This window comes from Centruroides vittatus, unplaced genomic scaffold (genome assembly GCF_030686945.1).
Source record: "Centruroides vittatus isolate TY-2023 unplaced genomic scaffold, ASM3068694v2 contig_1776, whole genome shotgun sequence".
Taxonomy (NCBI): domain Eukaryota; kingdom Metazoa; phylum Arthropoda; class Arachnida; order Scorpiones; family Buthidae; genus Centruroides; species Centruroides vittatus.
The window spans coordinates 620,341-641,638 of NW_027121087.1; the positions used below are offsets into that span (position 1 = coordinate 620,341).

At 29.4% G+C, this 21,298-nt stretch overlaps 1 protein-coding gene across 1 annotated transcript; it reads left to right on the forward strand.

Moving 5' to 3' along the window:
* The first annotated feature begins 394 nt into the window (after positions 1-394).
* On the forward strand, positions 395-19,979 carry LOC136969323 (uncharacterized). Its single transcript, XM_067263452.1, has 21 exons — positions 395-496; positions 8,525-8,630; positions 9,256-9,613; positions 9,728-9,831; positions 9,913-10,067; positions 10,147-10,315; positions 10,809-10,956; positions 11,051-11,145; positions 12,033-12,247; positions 12,323-12,504; positions 12,622-12,761; positions 16,569-16,926; positions 17,100-17,203; positions 17,280-17,434; positions 17,506-17,674; positions 17,747-17,894; positions 18,037-18,131; positions 19,039-19,253; positions 19,333-19,514; positions 19,598-19,737; positions 19,844-19,979. Exons 2-21 carry the CDS (start codon positions 8,602-8,604, stop codon positions 19,914-19,916), a joined length of 3,234 nt encoding a protein of 1,077 aa, XP_067119553.1. The 5' UTR covers positions 395-496; positions 8,525-8,601; the 3' UTR covers positions 19,917-19,979.
* The last annotated feature ends 1,319 nt before the right edge of the window (positions 19,980-21,298 follow it).

The following is a 21,298-nucleotide window of genomic DNA, read 5'->3' on the forward strand; positions in this document are numbered from 1 at the left end:
TATAAAGGGATCAAGTGAAGCATGCAAATTAGCTTCGTATAAATTTTTACATTTGTCATGTTTAGAAATATTGCTTTGAAAGTCTTTAATTTCTTAATAAACTGCGCATCCGCCAATAATATTATTTTTATAGTTTTGAATTCGAAAAACGTCACTAAATAACTCTATTATACTGTTTCATTTTGTAAGACTATGGACTGATAACTCTTTCAATTGATTATTTCACATAAATAAAATGTTTAAATACACTTTTAATATAATTTACGAAATTAAAAGAATCGGTAAAATAATTGTAGAAGTTGTACACCTGCATTTGTTACGTCATTCGATATAATGAATGCATGAAACATCAGCGTGTTTCTTATTATTAATCTTCTACGTTATACTCGACGTCTAGTAGTTTAAATACCTATAAAGTACTAGATTATAACAACTTATGTTTTAGTATGTTTCATTCATTGTTTAATTAAAAAATTGAAGTGCTAATCATCAGAAAGTAAGTAGGTTCTATATTTTCTAAATTATTTAAACTTAAATCAACTTAATTTCAGAATTAACCATAGTTATAAACAGTAAAACCTCGATTTAACGAACAAAATATCCAGTTCGTGTGTCATGTGTGAAAATAAACAAACTGTTAATTACAAAAGTGCTTCTTATATGTAATTAAATTAACATGTTTGTTTTCTAAATTCAAGAGTCACCACTCATAAGAACATTTATTTATTTGTTTAGTTAAATACAATTGCAGTAAAGTGTAATTTCCAAAACTTTGCTGTGCTAAAATCCGACTTTTCCTTTACAAGTTTTTTTTTTATTACGCATATATAGTGAAAGAAGTATATTATATTAATTCGATTGTCATTCATTACGTTACATTACTTGAGTCCATTTCTTATAAATTCATTGTGGACGTGTTTAGTAGGTTTTACAATGTGACCAGAGGGTCGGCACCACTTTAGCGCCTTGTCAGGACTGACACCACTGTGTCTTTTAGAATAGACACAGAAACCTTGATGGCCGCAAATTCGGAATTTGCGCGAGCGGTCACGCGCGCGGAAGGCGGATTCGAAATGGAGGAGGGTTGAGAGAGTCACTCGGACACAAGGTTAACAACTAAAATAACCGATTTAATTTAACAAAAAGGAATACATAGCTCTATTCTATCGAATAACGGTCGAGAGAGAGAGAGAGAGAGAGAGAGAAAGAGTTTACAAGAAACCGCGAGTTGATATATATACCTTGGATGCACTATATTCTGCAGACTTCCGGATCGACAATTTAAGTTCGTTCGGTCGGTCGTTCTGTAATATATCAACCGGCACAACAGAAGAAAACTTTATCGGATTTCTTGCTGTCACTGAGATGACTGCAAAGTATTTAACTAATGCAATACTGGGAGAGCTAGAAAAAAAATGGCTCAACTATTCAAAACTGCCATGGCCAAGGATACGACAATGGTGCAAATATGGTAGGCGTAAATAGTGGAGTTAAAACTCGAATATTAAATATTAATCCCAGGGCATTTTTTACACCTTGCGGTTGTCACAGCTGCAATCTGCTGTTGATAGACGCAGCTAATTCTTCTGTGGCAGCAAAAACAATTTTTGGTTTTATTCAGAAAATTTATTTGCTATTTTCAAGTTCCAGCAAACGCTGGGAATTAATCAAAGGCAAATTAAAGCTGATAAAGACATCATAGTAATGTCTTTATCAGACGCAAGGTGGAAAAGCAGAATCAAGGCAGTGAAGGCCGTATTATTGCAATTTGATGATGATGTTGAATGATCGAAAGCTTAAAGAATTAAACGGAACAATCAGACACACTCAGTGTTTGTGATTCGGTTTTAAACGAAATGCTCAGTTTAGAATTTATCATATCATTGCCTGTATGGTATGAGATATTATCGCGTGTTAATATCATAAACAAATTATGGCAATCTGTACAAGTCCATTTAAGCATTGCTCTTGAACATTTGCGTACATTTTGTGACTGGATCAAAGAATATCGACAAACTGGATTCGAAAAATGCTCGTCTGACGCTCGTCAATTTATTGAAAATAGCAGTTATGTACTGCCAAAAGACTAAAAATGAAAAGGTAGCCAAAAAGAAAAGGATGTTCGATTATGAAGGCAGCGATCAACCTATACAGTCTCCCAAAAGCCGGTATGAAACAGATTTTTTTAACACCATGATCGATTCTATAATAAGCAATATGGATTCGAGATTTATATCTTTAAATCAACATTTTAAAAATTTTGGTTTTCTCTGTGATCTAAGCGAGGTAAAAAATATTCCAAAAGAGCAAATATTAAAAAACTGTCAAGATGTACACTCAGTCCTGCGAGTGGGTGAGAGCAGTGACTTGCAACCTTACGAATTATATGAATTACAAACAATGCTCCCAAATTTACCCAACTCCATTAAAGATGTGAAACAGCTTCTCCAATACGTAACAGAAAATAACTTGAAAGAAATTTACCAAAATATTTACATTGTCGTTCAATTTTGGAATTCTTCATATAATTCGTAAGGTTGGAAGTCACTGCTCTCACCCACTCGCAGGACTGAGTGTACATCTTGACAGTTTTTAATATTTGTTCTTTTGGAATATTTTTTACCTTGCTTAGATCACAGAGAAAACTAAAATTTTTAAAATGTTGATTTAAAGACATAAATCTCGAATCCATATTGCTTATTATAGAATCGATCATGGTGTTAAAAAAATCTGTTTCATACCGGCTTTTGGGAGACTGTATAGGTTGATCGCTGCCTTCATAATCGAACATCCTTTTCTTTTTGGCTACAGCCAATCTTACCCGTGTTTACAGAATGCAAGAATTGGGTCCCCCTGTTTCTAGACTAATTAGAGAATTTTTAGATGGGTCTAAAAATATGTTTGTTTTCCCGCAAAAACGCAAAAAAAACCGCATCTGCACCTGTAAATCTTGCGCGTCGCTTTCTCTTAACACTTCCATTCTTAATACTTCAATTGTTAACACTTCCATTGTTAAGGAATACACTTCTTTCATCCCCACGTGGTACCCTACTAAAACGCAGTTAAAAATAAAAAACCGCATCTAAAATAGTATAATAGAAGCCGAGTTATTCACGGTAAGCCTTAATCCTGTCTCTCTCCTCCTCTTTCGTGTGACATCTATATAATAGTAGGTATATAAAAACACGCGCTTATTCGAATGCAACTTTGTGTCAAAATTTCAAAGCAATCGGTGAAGAACTTTCGGAGATTTAAGATTTTGAACAAACGAACATTTACATTTTTATTTATATAGATTGCTAGTACTGTACTTTGTAAATCATTTAATATCAAATACCGTATATTCTGCTTTTCTGTACACATCTACGAAATACGACTGTCTTCGACTATCATAAACATATTATCACCATTTAATTATTATATAAATATATATGGTAATGATTTTTACAAAGGTTTAATGATTATATAGATCAAATAGTTCATAAAATACAAAATTAAATCTACAGTTAAACCTGTATATAACGGAATCGCACAGTATCGAATACTCTTACCGGTATGGCATGTTTTCGTTTTATTTGGGTAACGTTTCGAACAGCTTATACCGGTAGTGAACAAACTATAAATACTATTAGTAACTCTACACATACTATTGAATAGAAATCAAAGATTAAAATTATATTTAACCCAGGCCCGGATTTCTTCATATGCTAAGCTAGGGCCTCGCGTTTTATTGGGGCCTTATTCTCTCGAGACCAATTGTTCATTTGTTTCATTTGGATTTTAAACTGTAGCTCAGTTTGACTGCTTACATTAATTGGAAACTTGCTTTAAGTTTTTTGCTAGGGAATTCACTTTTTTAAATTTGAAATAATGAAATTTAATTATTAATAAACAAAAAATTTTTAAATTGTCGATATTGTTAAACAAAACCTGCTTATTATAGAAATAAAATAATAAATTTCTCATTTCAATTTAAAATTTATTTTTAAAATTTTAACTTGGCAGAATATGGGACCTCTGAAACACCGAGAGCTTAGGGCCTCGATCTCCATAAATTCGGCTCTGATTTAAAAAAGCATAAATGTACTTTTTATTATAATATTTCAAAATGTTTATAAACATCATATAATCTCAAAATATGTCGAAATATAATTATGATAGCTAAATGTAAATTATTTAAACACTTAAAATAATGATTTATCATTGTTATGATGAGAGAAAAAGGTTTTGCATGAGTACTTGTTTGATTACGGAATCAAAAAAAATAAAAAAGCAGCAAAAAGAAAATCAATTATATTTATTTATTTATTTATTATATCACTTGTAAACCGGAAACCGAACCTGGATGAGGGACAAACCGCGATCTGTCGGGTCTGTTCCTCACCATCTATCCACATTATCTGGCCGAACCCACGATAAGTATGACTAAAAGGCCCTCTTAGTGTCTGCAAGACAAATAGTAAAAAGTAAAAGAAAATTAAATATCTTTCATGCATTTAATTACAGTTGTGGCTCATTGCTTTTCTGTCAATTTATTAAAGTGTGGAGTATATTTATTGTTTCTTACAAGTTAGTGTGTATTGTTCGGTACTGTAATTAATTTACAGAAGTATAAAAGTATAAAATTCACAGATAATAATTTAAACGTAGAACGATGTTGTTTATTTTTGTATTTTCTGTTAGAAGACGATAAACATGTTCAGTTCTTTAATGATCAAATATAATAATATCGCAAGAATGCAAAATAACAAATTTCGTATTTTACACAAAATTGACTCATCAGTTTTCCTATTCCTTTCGTGTCGCAACTTAATTTCTACCTAACACGAAATATGAGTAATATTCAAATGCAATTTCAAAAGAATTCGGAAAAATAACTTATCACCATTCTAATCGGCACAGTAATTTTATTTAAATATATGAGAAATAATTTCTATTACTTATAATTCTTATAGAACTGCGGTAAATCTTCGGCAAATTTTTTCTATTGTGTGACTTTTTTATATAGTCTACATTTATTTTAGTCTATAAGTATAATATATATGTGTGTGTGTGTTATGGTAATAGTGATAATTCCTTTTGTAATTATGCATAATCACTAATGCTCGTTTCTTGATTGTCGAAAGACTGATCACTCCCATACTAGACTGTACTTTAGGAATCGGGGATAGTGCCATCGGGTTGGTTGAGTGATGGATGTTCATCTTCAACACTTTTTTCTGAAAGATTTTCATTTGGTTCTTCTGCTTTGATTTTGATTTAGTAATTAATTATTTCTTGTAGCCCCTTTTTGGTGAAAACATCTGATACAACATAATTAGGAAGGGATGTTTTCAGACCAATTTTTAAAAGTGAACCAAACATGACTTCATAAGGACTACACTTAATGCCTTGATAATATAATTTATTCTTCATTAACTGCACAAATTGCAATCCCTCGTTCGGTGTTGGGTTTGATTGCTTACTATACAAGAGCTTGGTATGTTCTCAACGACCTGGTGTGCACGTTCAAACTAACCTACAGACTGACTATGTCTTGATTTACCGTGTCGATTTTCAGCTCAGTCCACATTGCACACGCTTCTTCTATAACTTGGTTATAAAATTCACGACTATTGTCACTTTGTAACACGCTAGGAACCCCGAAAATTGTAAAAGTATCTATTAACACACGGGCCACTTTCTCTGCACGTTTAGTTTTTCAGGGACGAAACCGAACAAACTTTGTTAACTGGCCTTGATATACAAGTATGAACTTACATCTTGGACTAAGACTGCATATCAATGAAAAACACTTGGCATCAAATTTATCATCTTAGACTGGCGATTATGCATAACGTCCGATAAATTTGATTAATTATGATTTATTATATTTACCACTACAAACTGGAGAGTGTGTGTAATCACTGGTAAATGCGATTACTTTTCAATATACGAAAGAAATTTATCACATGTATCGAGATCGTTGGTGATTATGCATAATAGCCGGCGATTATGTATAAATTACCGGATTAATCACTTTTACCGTAACGTAGGCCTATATAAGAATAAACATCGGAAAATGTCAGACATAATACATAACAGACCATACATTCCAGCAAACCAATAGTACTTGCATTACTTCTTTTTCTCTTCGGAGATTTTAGTCTACGATTTCAAAAACTTAAGGCACATTTTGAGTTAAAAATTCGTCATAATCTTAATATATTCTGTAAGTATATATTTTCTTAATTACTTTCGTGTTTATAGTTGTTTGGGATGGAAATGATTTCTATTCCTGACGATAATAATGGCTCCATATTCCATTATAATGCGGTTCTATTTTACTTTTTAACTTACTTACTTAACCTGTCAGAGATAGTGTTAGAAACGAAGAGAATACTGGGGATTCCTCTGAAGAAAAATCTTTGAAGACAAGACTGTGCTTGGGATCCCCTAATTCAAATATTTCTGGGTTCCCCTGAATCTATAACATTATGCCTAGTCTCGTTCTGGAATTTGTAGTTTCACAATGAATTTTAAAAGGACTATCATATTTCCTAGATAATTGCTTATTAAAATTGATAAAATATTGATATAGATTTCTAATTGTGTTACAAAAAAATCATGTTTTATTTTTATTCTGTATAAAATTCATATTAACTTTTATAAAATAATACTTTCCATATAGGATACATACGGTGAGTTATTCATATAACTGCAGGGACATTTCCAAGGAGGCAACAGGGCTGAAGCCATCTCCATTGATACAAAATAATTAAGTAAATAAATAAAAACATTTATGATGACAAATACCGTTTATCAGATCATTCGCAATACATAAAAGATAGAGTATATATTAATTATTCAAATATTTGTAATTTATGAATTAGCCTCTCTTTTTTGGATTCTTCTGGATCTGATACTGTATAACTTTATTATTGATTTGATAGTCATTTTTCATTTACGTAATAGTATAAAATAAACAACATAAAAAAAGATATTTTAAATATTTTACAAGATACACAATTCCGTAAGAAAAATTTAGCAACGTGTTGTTTAGCTTTCCCGGCAATATTTGGTGGCTCAATCGGTTATATTTTATTTTAAAATCATTTAATATTTTTAACTATAATAAAATGGCAAAAATCTTCATTTTGAAGGTAGGGATTGGTTTTACAAAAAGCTGTAAATGCTAATAATGAGTAAAATCTGGCCGTACTGGAGATACACACGATCCTCTTTATCACCCCACCCCTCGATCTTTAATCACCAATATTTAATACCATTAATTTCTCTAATGAACAAATTTCCCTGCAAAACTTTAGAAATCTTTGATTAAAAGCACAGGAGTTATTAAGCTTCAAAGAAGGTGAACAAAATCGTGCCACACACACAAATATCCATACATACAGAAAAACCCAGATTTTTTGCATTTCTCGACGTTTCAAGGTGTCCTGAGCTTCCAAAAAATGTAAAATTCTTGGAGATCATTTTTAAACCGATTACCATATTTTCCCTATGTCGTGTATAACAGCCGAGAAAGTAATAATAGAAATAAGTAATTAATTCATGTGGAGTTTTACCGGTTCTACATTCTCCTAAATAGGGGCCAGTTTCCCTTAAGTCCTTACGGTAGGCAATTTACTAGCTTTGTTTATAGCAACACCAGTCCCTCACTAAATTACTATTCTAAATTTGCTGAAGCTTTTTGTCAGTGGATTCTTCATTGCTGCTTCTTCATTTCCTCGGCAGAACTGGAAAATCCAAAAATTTGGTTAGGTCAGACTAACTTCTGACTAACACTTGACTTTCCTATCACTCTTATTTTCTTCTTAGTACAATAGGAATAGCGGGTGTAAAAGCATTCACATTATAAATAACACACAATAAAGTTTACAGACTACATAAAACACGTAATTTATAAACCCTTCACAAAGTGACATTAAGAGCCTTACATAGGACTAGTAAACATTACATGATATCATATATAACATCCCTGGGCCTGTTAGGGCTCTCAGAGCAGAAATAGGCCCACTCCACAGTACTACAATCATCAGAAAAAAAAAGCCGGGAAAGTAAAAGCTGGCAAGGACTTTGTACTACTTTTCCGGCACTCATAACTTACATGTGTGGTGTCATCTGTTGTGAGATCTCATTACAAAATAATTTTTATAGGATTAATTATTAGTTTCTCTAATTTTCGACCGGTGTGTCATAGATATGCGACCACAAATTAGAACCTCGCAAGCCGAGGATTGTTCGTTACTAATATGTTTGTCAATGAATCATTTAATAATAATACGTTTTGATAACTTAACCGTGTCGTATTTCTATTGTTGTTTCTCACACACAATGCAGTGTAATTCAGCGATCACTTGGCTTCCCTTCATCTTTATTTTAGTTGACACTAAAATAAAGATGAAGGGAAGCCAAGTGATCGCTATATTACACTTCATTGTGTGTGAGAAACAATATGTTATTTGAGAATATATTAATAAACAGATATGTTTTACCTTTGTCAAAAATCAAATGCCTTATTTAGGTTCATCTACCAAGTTTAATAAATCATATTTTAACTGATTTGATTTACGTATACATCTGTGCAACAGAAATTCAGAAATGGCTATTTCATCTGATAAAGTTTACAAGTAAGTGAATATTATCTTTTTAAATATACACTCTATAAAAATAATAATTTATTAAAATAAGTTTATTAAATTTTAAATACTGGCTAAAGGCTGGATTCACGAAAGTGTCGTTAATAACAGTTTAACGACTGTCGTATATACGACTGACAAAATGAGAGTATCCTACTGATAACAATGAGATAACGTTTTGTATGAAGAGTAAAATTCAGTTGGCTACTTAACTTCATACCAACAGCTAAACAAAAGAATTATCAAAGGGATCTAAGGCTCAATTTAAAAAAAGCTGTATATGTTCAGTCACCGTATATTCGTACCGGCAGTAATTTTTTGAAATTAGAGCATGATTATAACAAATAAGTTTAAAAAACAATGATATCATCTATGGTTAAACTCTATAAAACGGCGCAAATGATAGCACACGGTCAACTTCGAAAATAAAGTTTATTCCGCCATCTTGAATAACGACACCTCTTCTATTGTAAAATAACAATGCAGATTAACATGTTACATGAATTCAAACATACTTATATCTTACAACGACAAAATATCGTCGTTATTTTAGTAACGTCACGTTTGTGAATTCAGCCATAATTTAAAATTATTAATATATATATTATTAATACAGTAACAATAAACAAGAAAAATCAGAAGATGTCACCGATATAATTGGACATTGGGGTAAATGGCAGATAGTAATGATGATTTCTATTATATACATAAATTTTCCTGCCGCATGGTACAATTACGGAATGCCTTTCTTGGCACCGAATATCGATTATTGGTGTGCAAAACCATCGAAATTTTCTAATATGTCGATGGATGAATGGAAAAACGATAGCATTCCTATAGAAATAAACAAAAATAAACAATCTTACAGCAAGTGTGAAATGTATAGTTCTATAGAAAAAGAAAATAGAACTCGAATACCGTGCAAATCGTGGGATTACGATCATTCATTTTACAGATCCACAATACTCGAAAAGGTAAGAAATTTAAGATTTTAATATATTAATATAATTATATATATTAAATTCATCTATTTCATATTAGAGAAAAATATACATTATCAATATATTAGCAAATATTTTAACTTTCAGTGGAATTTAGTATGCGATAAGTCTTGGTTACCATCTTTAGCTCAATCCCTTTATTTTTTGGGATTTTTAATAAGTGTTCCTCTTGGAGGGCAGTTATCAGACAAGTAAGTTTCTGAATTTTATATTAAACAGATTAAATTTGATAGAATTATTTTAATATTTAGAATAATATTTTCTATAAACAGATTTGGGAGAAAACCCATTCTTTATTTATGTATGACATGGACATCTGTCTTCGGCTTGATATCTACATTTTCTGAAAATTTCTGGTTATTTGCAGCATGTAGATTTATTCTTGCAATTGGAAGAGGATCTTCATTTTTAATCATATATGTCCTTTGTAAGTATATATATATTTTTTTCTAAAATTATAATATTTACATATAATATTTTCTTTAATTAATTTATTTAATATACAGTACTGGAAGTTGTTGGAAAAGAATACAGAGTCATCGTAGGATTGTGTGATAAAATAGGATGGGGAATAGGACAAATGATGCTTCCGGGGCTGGTTTGGCTTTTGAGGGATTGGTTTTATCTGGAATTGATAACTGTATTAACTTTTATCGTTATTCTTCCATTGTGGTGGTAACTATTTTTATTACTATTTTTGTAAAGCTGGGTATCCGCACGAGTGATGACGCCGTACAGTTTGAATGTTTCCGAGTGACGTACAAACTTGAGCATTTGAATTGCGCCAATGAGAAACTAATGAGACGTCATTTTCTAAACAAATAGCTCGATGGATGTATACGCCAACAGAGAAGTTAATAAAAGCTTGCTATTTTCGAGAAATTTTTCAAAAAGAGAAGAAAAATGATAAAAATAATAATAAATCGATGTTTTATTTTATTTTACATTCATTTTTTTACAAAGAATGATTTCACTAAGATCGTTATCCACTTTTTATTTGTTCTCATTTGTTTCTGCCAACGAAGTTCGAATGGATATTGTCTGTGAGAATCAAACGGAAATGACGTGATAATGTGCTGGCATATCGCGGGAAAATCGTTCATGTGGATATCCAGCTTAAGAATTTTAATATCAGAAAAAAAAAAAACGTTTATGTTCTTGGACACAGGATCACACCAGAATCTCCAAGATGGCTTCTTTCTCAAGACAGAGTTGAAGAAGCTGAAATAATAATTAGGAAAGCAATTAAAGTGAATAAACGAAACGTTGAAAATTTGACTCCAAAATTAAAGTCGATAAGTGAAAGAATTATAAAAGTAATTAAATTAGTTTCTGACGTGCAACAATTTTTTTCCCCTTTATTTAATTATTTTTAATTTATTTTTAAACGATTTTATTTATTTATTTTAGGAGAGCGAAGGAAAGGATAACAAGCGCGTAACATTTTTTGATATAATGAAATGTCCGAATTTAAGAAGGTTTACTTTAATACTGTTTATAATTTGGTATGTATCGTTGAGATGCAATTTGAAAAAATCGTAGACCTATAAATTCCCATTGTCTTTTCTCTGTTCTTCCTTTATCAGAGTTAGGTAGATAAAAGCCGAGATCAGATATGAATGGAAAGCTTAGCGGTAGGAGGCCTAGATTAACTATATACGAACTTCCGATGCAAACCGGAAATCACGTTATTTCAATACAAATCTTTCCCCTGAAAGCAGTTAGATAGATGACCTGCACGACTCTATTGCTAACAGGGAAAGTGTGATGTACAGGGGCAAGACACTACTAATTTGTAGTGAATAACATATAATTTAAATTAAATAAATTAAAAATTACAGTCCGGTATTGTGAATGTGTCACAGTAAATAATTTCTTTTATTTTCCTTTCCAATTTGAAATTATATTTGTTACCGATTATAGTAGTAAGTCAGTTATTGTGATTTATATACTGTATTTTTGATGATAAACTGCAGATACTTTCATCATATTTTTGATCTCCACTGAGATCCTGTTTTCTATTCTATATTTTTTAAATTGTAATCACAATTTAAACACTGATACTTAGTTGATCGTGAGTTTGCTCCTGCCAATAGGCTGGCCGTGTAGAATTTTCCGGGTTTTCTTCACGTGTGCAACACCTAATTATGGGCCTGTTTCTCATAATAACAGTTTCTTGTAGTCATTCCCCCTTGGCAGATCGCCCAAATATTTTCAGTGTACTTCGAGCCTACTTTCTAACATAAATTTTCAGAAAGTACTCAAAAATTTGTTAGAAAAATTTAAACAATAATAAAAATTTATTATTCATACACTGATTTTTTTTCTTTTCTTTGTAATTTAGGAAGCGAGTAAAATCTTAATAATTTTTAAACATTCGCTTATCTTCCAGGTTTTCGATTATGGTAGCTTATTATGGATTATCTTTCACAGCTGATGATATTGGAGTAAATATTTTTTGGTTCTTCTTCTTCGCTGCTTTTGTAGAAATACCTGCAGGATTCGTTTGTTTTTTCCTTCAAAAATACATTGGTAGAAGACCTATACAAATTATTTTTATGATAATAAGTGGGTTAGCGTGTCTCATTGCTATTGCTGTCCCCGAAAGTAAGTACTGTACTTGTAGACACATACATTTTGAGATTTTTAAATCTATAACTCACAATTAAATATTGTTTTTAGGCATTTCCTCTGCTGTTATTGCTTTGGCAATAATTTCGAAGTTTAGCCTCGCTTTATCAGTGATGAATGTGTATTTGTTATCTTCGGAAATCTACCCCACTGTCGTTCGTAACGTAGGATTAGGAGCGTGTTCAATGATGGGAAGATTAGGAAATGTAATTGCTCCCTTCATGAAAGAAGGGGTAAGTATATACAATATAACTTAATTTATTTCTATAAATATTCCTGTATACTGTATAAGTATGCATTTATATAAATAAACTAATTAAATTTATATAGTATGTTTACTATTTTTTCAGGCAAACCGTGTGCACAGAGCTTTTCCATTAGGATTATTTGGTTCAATAGCTCTTCTTGGAGCTGCGTTGGTATTATTTTTGCCAGAAGTTAAAGATTCAGAATTAACAGATACGTTGGCACAAGGAGAAGTTGTAGGAAGGTCTGTAACATAATAAAATTAAGAATCTTTCCTTACTTGTTGATAATTTAAAAATTTGAAAACACAATCAATCTGATTATCTTTAATTTCAGCCATACAACTAATATTTTATCAAGAAAATCAAAAAATAAAATACACGTGGAACTAAAACAGAATAAAGAATTGGCTATTTAATCTCGAATATATAATTTAATAGTGAGTTTTTTATATCTTTAGAAGAATTAATTAAATTTTTTATTATTAGTTATTTAAAAAATGAATTATTGTTGTTATTATTATACTGTACAGTATAGCGTGTATAAACCGGAATCGCAGGGTGCCGAATTTTTTCACTTTAGGCAGTTTCCGTTGTATTCAGGTTCCGTTTTAGACAGGTTTTATTGTATATATAAATACAATATTATGTCTGTTCATTATGAGAAAATAAGTCACGCATTTTAAAAAGACAGAGATACTAATAATTGTTTTACTATAAAGCATAAAGTAAGAGAAAATAGTTTGTTTATTGTCCAAAAACAACTTAATTGAGATAAGAATTCAGTTCAGTTTTATAACAAATGCTTTGGGATGCAATGCTTTATAGTGTGATCTCCATGTTGTAATAGTCTGTTGTTAATATTTCACTATTTACAATTAGAGTAAAGATTCAGAAACAACGAAAATTTTATAAAAATAAAAATTATTTTTGATTACTTTTATACTTATCGCTACTTTAGACTAAAAGAAGCTTTTATAAATCCGGATGTTTGATATTAAATCTTGTTACTATATGAATATAGCTTCTTCTTCATAAATAAATAATATGTATTTTTTATTTTTTTAACAAAAACACTGCATTTATACAGATTCAATAATAAGACATATCAAATATCAGGTTCATTACTATGAAACTATGACCTAAAATTGCCACTTTTGGCACTGATTTAATCACATCTCTTTTGGTTATTGACAAAGTATTGATATGCTGGAAAGGACGAAATGAGATTTTTATGTTCTCTTTGTAACTCGTCTTTATCTCCGTACACCGCATTCTTTATATTAGTGATTGATATTGTCTGTATCGTGCTGAAAATCGTAAAATAATGTTTAATAATTTGAAAGATTTCGGGTAAAATATTTTGCTTGAATTGAATTTTTTAAAAGCTGAAGCGATTGGATAGAGAATCAATTAGAGAAACAGTATTTGAACTTGAGTAGTGAAATATTTTCAAATTAAAATCATATATCGGTTTATTTTATGAAAATTAATATATAAATGAGTTCTTACGGCTTGATTGTTATTTAAAATCGCAACATTTAGCGATTTTATATATATTTTTTCTGTCTAAATTGAGTTAATTGGTCGCCTATTCTTTCCAAAGTCCATTGAAGGAGACATTGTTTAGGATAAAGTTTCCAAAGTTCCATTGTTTCCATTTTATTCATTTGGAACTATAAAGAAATGAATTAAATATTTGAAACGTTTTAATTCTTTACTCTTTCTTATGTTTTGTTTTACTATTCAAAATTTGATTATTGCTACTTATAGTCTCTAATTCTGACTTAATTTGCTGTTTGAGTTCATAAAGTTGCTGAGTAAAATGTGTTATCATTTCGTCTTGGTTTTTATAATTTAAAATGCAGAAAGCTTCGAAAATACGTTTTATAATGTCATTACTTTTTGAAATTTTAATGATTATTCTCCAGGTTCATTTAGAAGGAAACTGAAACTCATCTGAAAATTAATTTTCCTAAAATCATATGATGTAACTAATTCACTCATAATTTTTAAATAAAATTTAATTCTTGGTTTACTTATCTTAAAATTTCTTAACTCTACATTAATGTCTTTTGCAAATTTTCTGATTACGTTGTTAATATGTCAGCAGGAAACCTACGTGTTTGTATAAAGAAATGCCCCTCTCCACTTTCGGTTTAATAGAACATTTTGTACATGTTTTTATTCTCAAATATGACAAAAGGAAGACGTTCTCGGTCACAATAAGTTTTAATTTTGTAGTATTAGTAATTTTAATGAAAAAAATAACTTGTTGGAATTATTGGAAATGAAACCTTGAAATAAAATTATTCTAATAATACTTTTATTCGTAGGTCTTCTCTACACCAGAAGATACACACAGAAACTATTATACAAGTTTTGTAAAATTAAAATTAGCGATATTTAATTATTTTGTCCACTATTTATCGGAATTAAGCTATATCCACCTGATGGTATGGTATACATTAATGTAATATCTACTTTTATAGCATCGAATAAACTTTATTTAAATTCCTGATTCAAGAATTATTTCTGTGGAATTTAATGATTATATTGATATAATTTAAATCTTATATAATAACATATACAACTTTATAACAATTTTAAAATAAAACGAAACGATCATTCATGTAATTGTATGAGCGATGGTATCAGATAAATAGCCAAAGATTTTCGCGCTATTCTCTTTCCCTATTTTGTATTATAATTGTCATCTTTTACTGCAGTAGGATTACGTCTTTTTCCATTAATAAGGTTACAGGCAGATTTAATGATTCCTTTGCAAAGTATTTTTGTCTAATTATACCAAACACATTGTAACATTAAAAACGACAACTCTGAAAATATTATGTTTTCATCATTAAACTATGTTCATTGTTTAATTTACCTGTAATAAAAAATATCTTGGATAAAATGATCACTACATACGGGCATTGATTTTCAAACATGCACATTATGTGGACTGTCTTTTCTGGCGTAAGTCTTTATCTAAAAAGTTGAAGGCAGATGGCTGAGTGGTTAGGGTGTCAGTTAAGAATAAAAAATAATAAGTGATTATCAGAGAATATCTGGAATCTGCCAATTGTAGTTAACTCCTAAAATATTCAAAAATCATACAGAACAATTCTTGCAGTTCAAAGGCTTTGAACTCCAAAGAAAAAATCAGTTATTTCTAATCGTGCAATCTGCATATTACATCGAAATATTATATAATTAAAATAAAACAAAAATTTATTGATTTATTTGTTACAAGGTGATGTCTGTAGGACAATAAAAGCCTCCCTCATATAACAAACCAAAATAAAAGATAAAGTACAATGGCAAAAATACAAATAAAGATATCATTTTACAATTAAATTAAAATTTACAATGGAAAATGAACATAAATTCTTTACAATATTTATCGTTGAGAATTTATCGTAAATTAGTTTTACGCTATGATAAAATAATAATTTTCGCTTGTCTATAAAGGAAATTATAAAATTATTATCTGTCATTTATATACAATCAGTTATTTATATTAAATCTAATTCATTATCCATTTAATAATAATTATTCACTTATACAATACTATATAATAGTCAACATAATAAAATAATGTTTAAATAATTTCATAAGCGAAAAGAGATTCTCTAAAAGAGTAATAAAACAAATGTGGCAATTAATTCAAATTTTATATATTTTTTTTCTTAATTTAATAATTATCGTCAGACATCTTATCAAATCTTTCTGTATTTCACATACTTAATACGTTGGATGATTCGTATAAAAGTTTGAAACGATAATATGCTGTTTTCTTGAGATTAAATTAGGTCAGAGTTAACAGATATGTCCTGTTATCGTCATAAATTGTATGTGTTATTTAAGTTAATCTAGCAAGTAAAATAAGCTATAACTGATCCGAATTATTCATACACCCGTGCTACAGAATTCAAGAATGAATATTGCATCTGATAACGTTTTCAGGTGAGTAATATTAACTTTTTAAGCATGTCAATAAATTATTTTTAATTCTAAATACTGAGTATGATACAATTATTAATTATTAGTCATAACAAAGAAGAAAAATCAGAAGATATAACCAATGTAATTGGACATTGGGGTAAATGGCAGTTAATACTGATGATATCTGTTGTATACATAAACATACCTGCCGCGTGGTATAATTTAGGAATGGCTTTCTTGGCACCGAATGTCGATCATTGGTGTGCAAAACCACCGGAATTTTCTAATATGTCGACTGATGAATGGAAAAATTATAGCATTCCCCTAGATATAAGCAACAATAAACAATCTTACAGCAAGTGTGAAATGTATAGTTCCATAGAGAAAGAAAATAGAACTCGAATACCGTGCAAATCATGGGATTACGATCATTCATTTTACAGATCCACCATAGTCGAAAAAGTAAGAAATTTAAGATTTTTCATACATGAATGTGACCATATCATATATAATATTTAGAAATAAATGTATTTTAAATCACCTAGAGATAATGTACGTACATAAATATTATATTGATATAAAAACATTTACTGCTAGTAACTAATTTAGCTTTTAATATTGGGAATATTTTTCAGTGGGATTTAGTATGTGAGAAATCTTGGTTATCATCTTTAGCTCAATCCTTTTATTTTTTTGGATTTTTAGTAACTGTGTTTGTTGCAGGGCAGTTATCTGATAAGTATGTTTTGTTATTCATTTTGAGTTTTATTACTTAATATATTTTTAAAAAATTGTAATAATATATGTATAAACAGATTTGGAAGGAAACCTGTCCTTTATTTATGTATAATATGGACATCTGTCTTTGGTATGATATGTACATTTTCTCAAAATTTCTGGTTATTTGCAATATGTCGATTTTTTCTTGCACTTGGAAGAGCCTCGACATTTTTAATTGTGTACGTGCTCTGTAAGTATAATTCGCTAGAATTTAAATATTTATATGCAATACTATGAATTAATTTCGTCTCCTGTATTCAGTAATGGAAGTTGTTGGTAAAGAATATAGAGTTATCGTTGGATTATTTGATAAATTAGGATGGGCAGTCGGACAAATGATTCTACCGGGTCTTGTTTGGCTTTTCAGAGATTGGTTTTATCAAGAATTGGTATCGTTTTTACCATATATCATTATTCTCCCTGTATGGTGGTAAGTATTTCAATTATTATTTCTGAATATAGTTTGAATTTAGACGAATGACTATTAAATTTCTTCTTAAAGGATCACTCCAGAATCCCCAAGATGGCTTCTATCTCAAGGAAGAGTTGATGAAGCGGAAAAAATTGTTAAAAAAGCAATTAAAACGAATAAGCGAAATATCGAAAATCTAAATGAAAAATTGAAATCTATATCTGAAAAAATTGTGAAAGTAATTAAGGCCTTTATCATTTTCTAATAAGCAAACAACTCTTCTTTATTTCATTTTCTTAGTATAATTTTTCTTATTTTTTTAATATGACACTAAAATTAACTTTTTCAAATTTATTTCTGAGATGTTTTGTTAATTTCAGGAGAGTGAAGGGAAGGATAATAAACAGGTAACATTTCTGGACGTAATGAAATGTCCTAATTTACGAAGACTTACTTTAATTTTGTACATAGTTTGGTAGGTGTCATTAATATTTTATACAGTTTTTATTATAATCTTAACAAACCTGTTTCTATATTTATTTATAAATTCTTCTTTCAATTTGATCGCGTTAAATTATATGGAATAAATCGAAGAAAATTATATAGAAAATTAGGGACGGTAACTAACATTTTGCTTTTGACGGAAATGTCAGGTGTAGTTTATTTATTTGTGTATATAGTATTTTATAAAAATATTTTATAACAATTTTACAATTCGGTAAAATCGTTAAAAACTCATACCAAAAGGGACTTCCCCTTTTTCCGTTTGTGATGTGAACACTTAAAAGCCATTAATATATACCATTTTGACTTACTGTTATTTAATTTTAATCAATCTACTGTATTTGTTTTTTTTATCAATCATTACAATACAATCATCTACATACCTATTAAAGAATACTACGCCTTTTATCATACTAATCTGATCATCTATTAATTTTATTACCAATTCTGACAATCTGGAACTATGCAACTGCCCATTGTATACTTATTTTTGAGTATAAAAATTACTATTATATTTAGAATAATTATTTTTAATTATTAGAACACATAAATCAATTAAGCACTGTTCATAATGTAAAGACTGTAACGTTCCTTCTATATCTTCAATTGTTATACTGGAGTACGTATTTTAATAACCAGAGAACACATTTTATAATTATCCTGAATGTTAAATTTCTTTAAATTTGTTATTAATTCGTTTGTATTTTTATTACTAAATTCCGATGTTTCTATTGTATTTAATTTTTTTTATAAATCTCTATAAACTATATAAAAAATAATTTTTAATACCTAGGCTAGATTTTACATTCTGTATTAATATAACGTTACTAAATGTTTTTAAAACTTAGAAAGTTACTAAAATTTTTAAATTTTTGTAGGATATCCAATGTATTAGCCTATTATGGGTTATCTTTCTCAGCTGATGATATTGGAGTAAATATTTTGTTGTTCTTCTTTCTCTCTGCCTTAGTAGAAATACCGGCAGGATTCTTCTATTTTTTCATTCAGAGATTCATTGGTAGAAGATACACTCAAATTGCTTCTATGTTAGTAACTGGATTGACATGCCTTATTGCTATTGCTATCCCCGAAGGTGCGTATTATATATTATTTTCATCCGTATTACCTTTCATATTTTTATATCTATGTCTTACAATTAAATATTATTTTAGACATTCCTATTGCTATCACTGCTTTGGCAGTAATTTCTAAGTTTAGCTTATCTGTATCCTTCACATCTATGTATTTATTATCTTCGGAAATCTACCCCACTGTCGTTCGTAATGTGGGATTAGGATCGTGTTCCATGATGGGAAGAGTAGGAGCTGTAATTGCTCCCTTCATGAAAGAAGCGGTAAGTAATAAGAATTTCTTTTCGTATATTTGTATAAATAAAATAATAAATTAAATAGTTTTATTTATTTTTCTATTTTTCAGGCAAATGATGTGCATAGAGCTTTACCGTTAGGATTATTTGGTTCTATATCTCTTATTGGAGCTGCTTTGGTATTATTCTTACCAGAAACTAGAGATTCGGAATTAACAGATACATTGGCGCAAGGAGAAGTTATAGTAAGGTTTGTAAATTAAGAATCTGACTTTACTCATTGATAATTTAAAATTTTGAAGGAAAATATTAATGAATATTTTGAAAACAAATCAATATTATTGTTTTAATTGCAGCCATACACGTCATATCTTACCAAGAAAATCGAAAAATGAAATACAAATTGAACTACAACGCAGTAAAGAATAGTTATTTAATATTCTATAAATATTTTATTAATCAACTTTTATATTATTTTATTGAAGAATTAAATAATTATGTTACTCGATAATTACTGGTATTTATTTCCTTTACCTTAAAATCATTACATTTTAAACGGTCATGAAACCGTTAGTCATGATAGAAAATATAGAATAAAAATTGACATTCGCTTTAAAAATGTCTGCTTTCAAGTCTGTAGAAAAGAACAAGACGAATACGATCTTGCATGTAGATTATGCACTGTGTATTCCGGCATCATGCTGAGTAGCTCAATCAAAGCATGAGACTGGAAAAACTGTTAGGGTGAAGTAGAGGGAAAGTTGAGATCAACACAATTCATACTGTGCCCTCCCGAAAGTCTACTCTAGATCTAGCGATCGTAAGACAGAATACTAAGAAAATAGCCGAAAAATCGGGCCTCATAAACTACCAAGAAGTCAAAGCGATTCCAGTCTTTTGAGACGGAAAGTCGAAGTCTTTACTACGTAAATATAAATAAAAATAAATTGTCATAAAAATTTTACAGATAAAATTTTAATTAATATTTTATATTATTTTTTTTATAGTTCTGTTTTATCATTATGCGTATTTGCAAGTTATTGAAAATATAAAAGATAATTCTGTCGTGTACTTTTATATTTACAATATTTATAGGTCTTATATCACTTCTTACAGTAGGCTTATAATTTCTTTCAATTATTTTATATTTGCTGTAAAAAAGCTTTTTCAAAAGATTACTACTTAATCAATGAATAAATTAATATGCACACTTAAATGTTTAAACAAGTAAGAAAATGAAAATATCTTGTATAAGAAGTTTCTTAACTTCTAAATTAAACAATATTCAAGTCTGTGCAAGATAAAATAAACTTTTACATCTATATTAAGCAATAAAATAAGGTGATAACGTGGCATAAATTCACTAGGGCTATTATAAACATCATACGAATTAATATTTGACCTAGAGTAAATGAAAAAAACAGTTAATATAAACACGTATAGATCATTATAAACATTTCATCTCACACGAAAGACTTATTGACAAAGTTATAAAATCTGAAAGATAAAAACGCATCTGAAGTAATCCTATCTTTAATTAACTACGAAATTTTAAATAAAAATCTTTCAAGGAGTTATAATTCTTTAATTTTAAAAAAAGAGCGAAAGTAATCAGAAATGTATATTATACATTATAACTTACTGTACCTTTGAGAACATTTTATTTATTGTAGAAAATTCACAGTTCTTTTCCATCTTACACAGCAGACAAAGTTAAGTAGTAATGTATCATCTACTTTATTCAAAGCTAAAACACTTTTATAACAAACTTGATCAACATCACAGGATTACTTTCTGACTTTCGGGTGTAT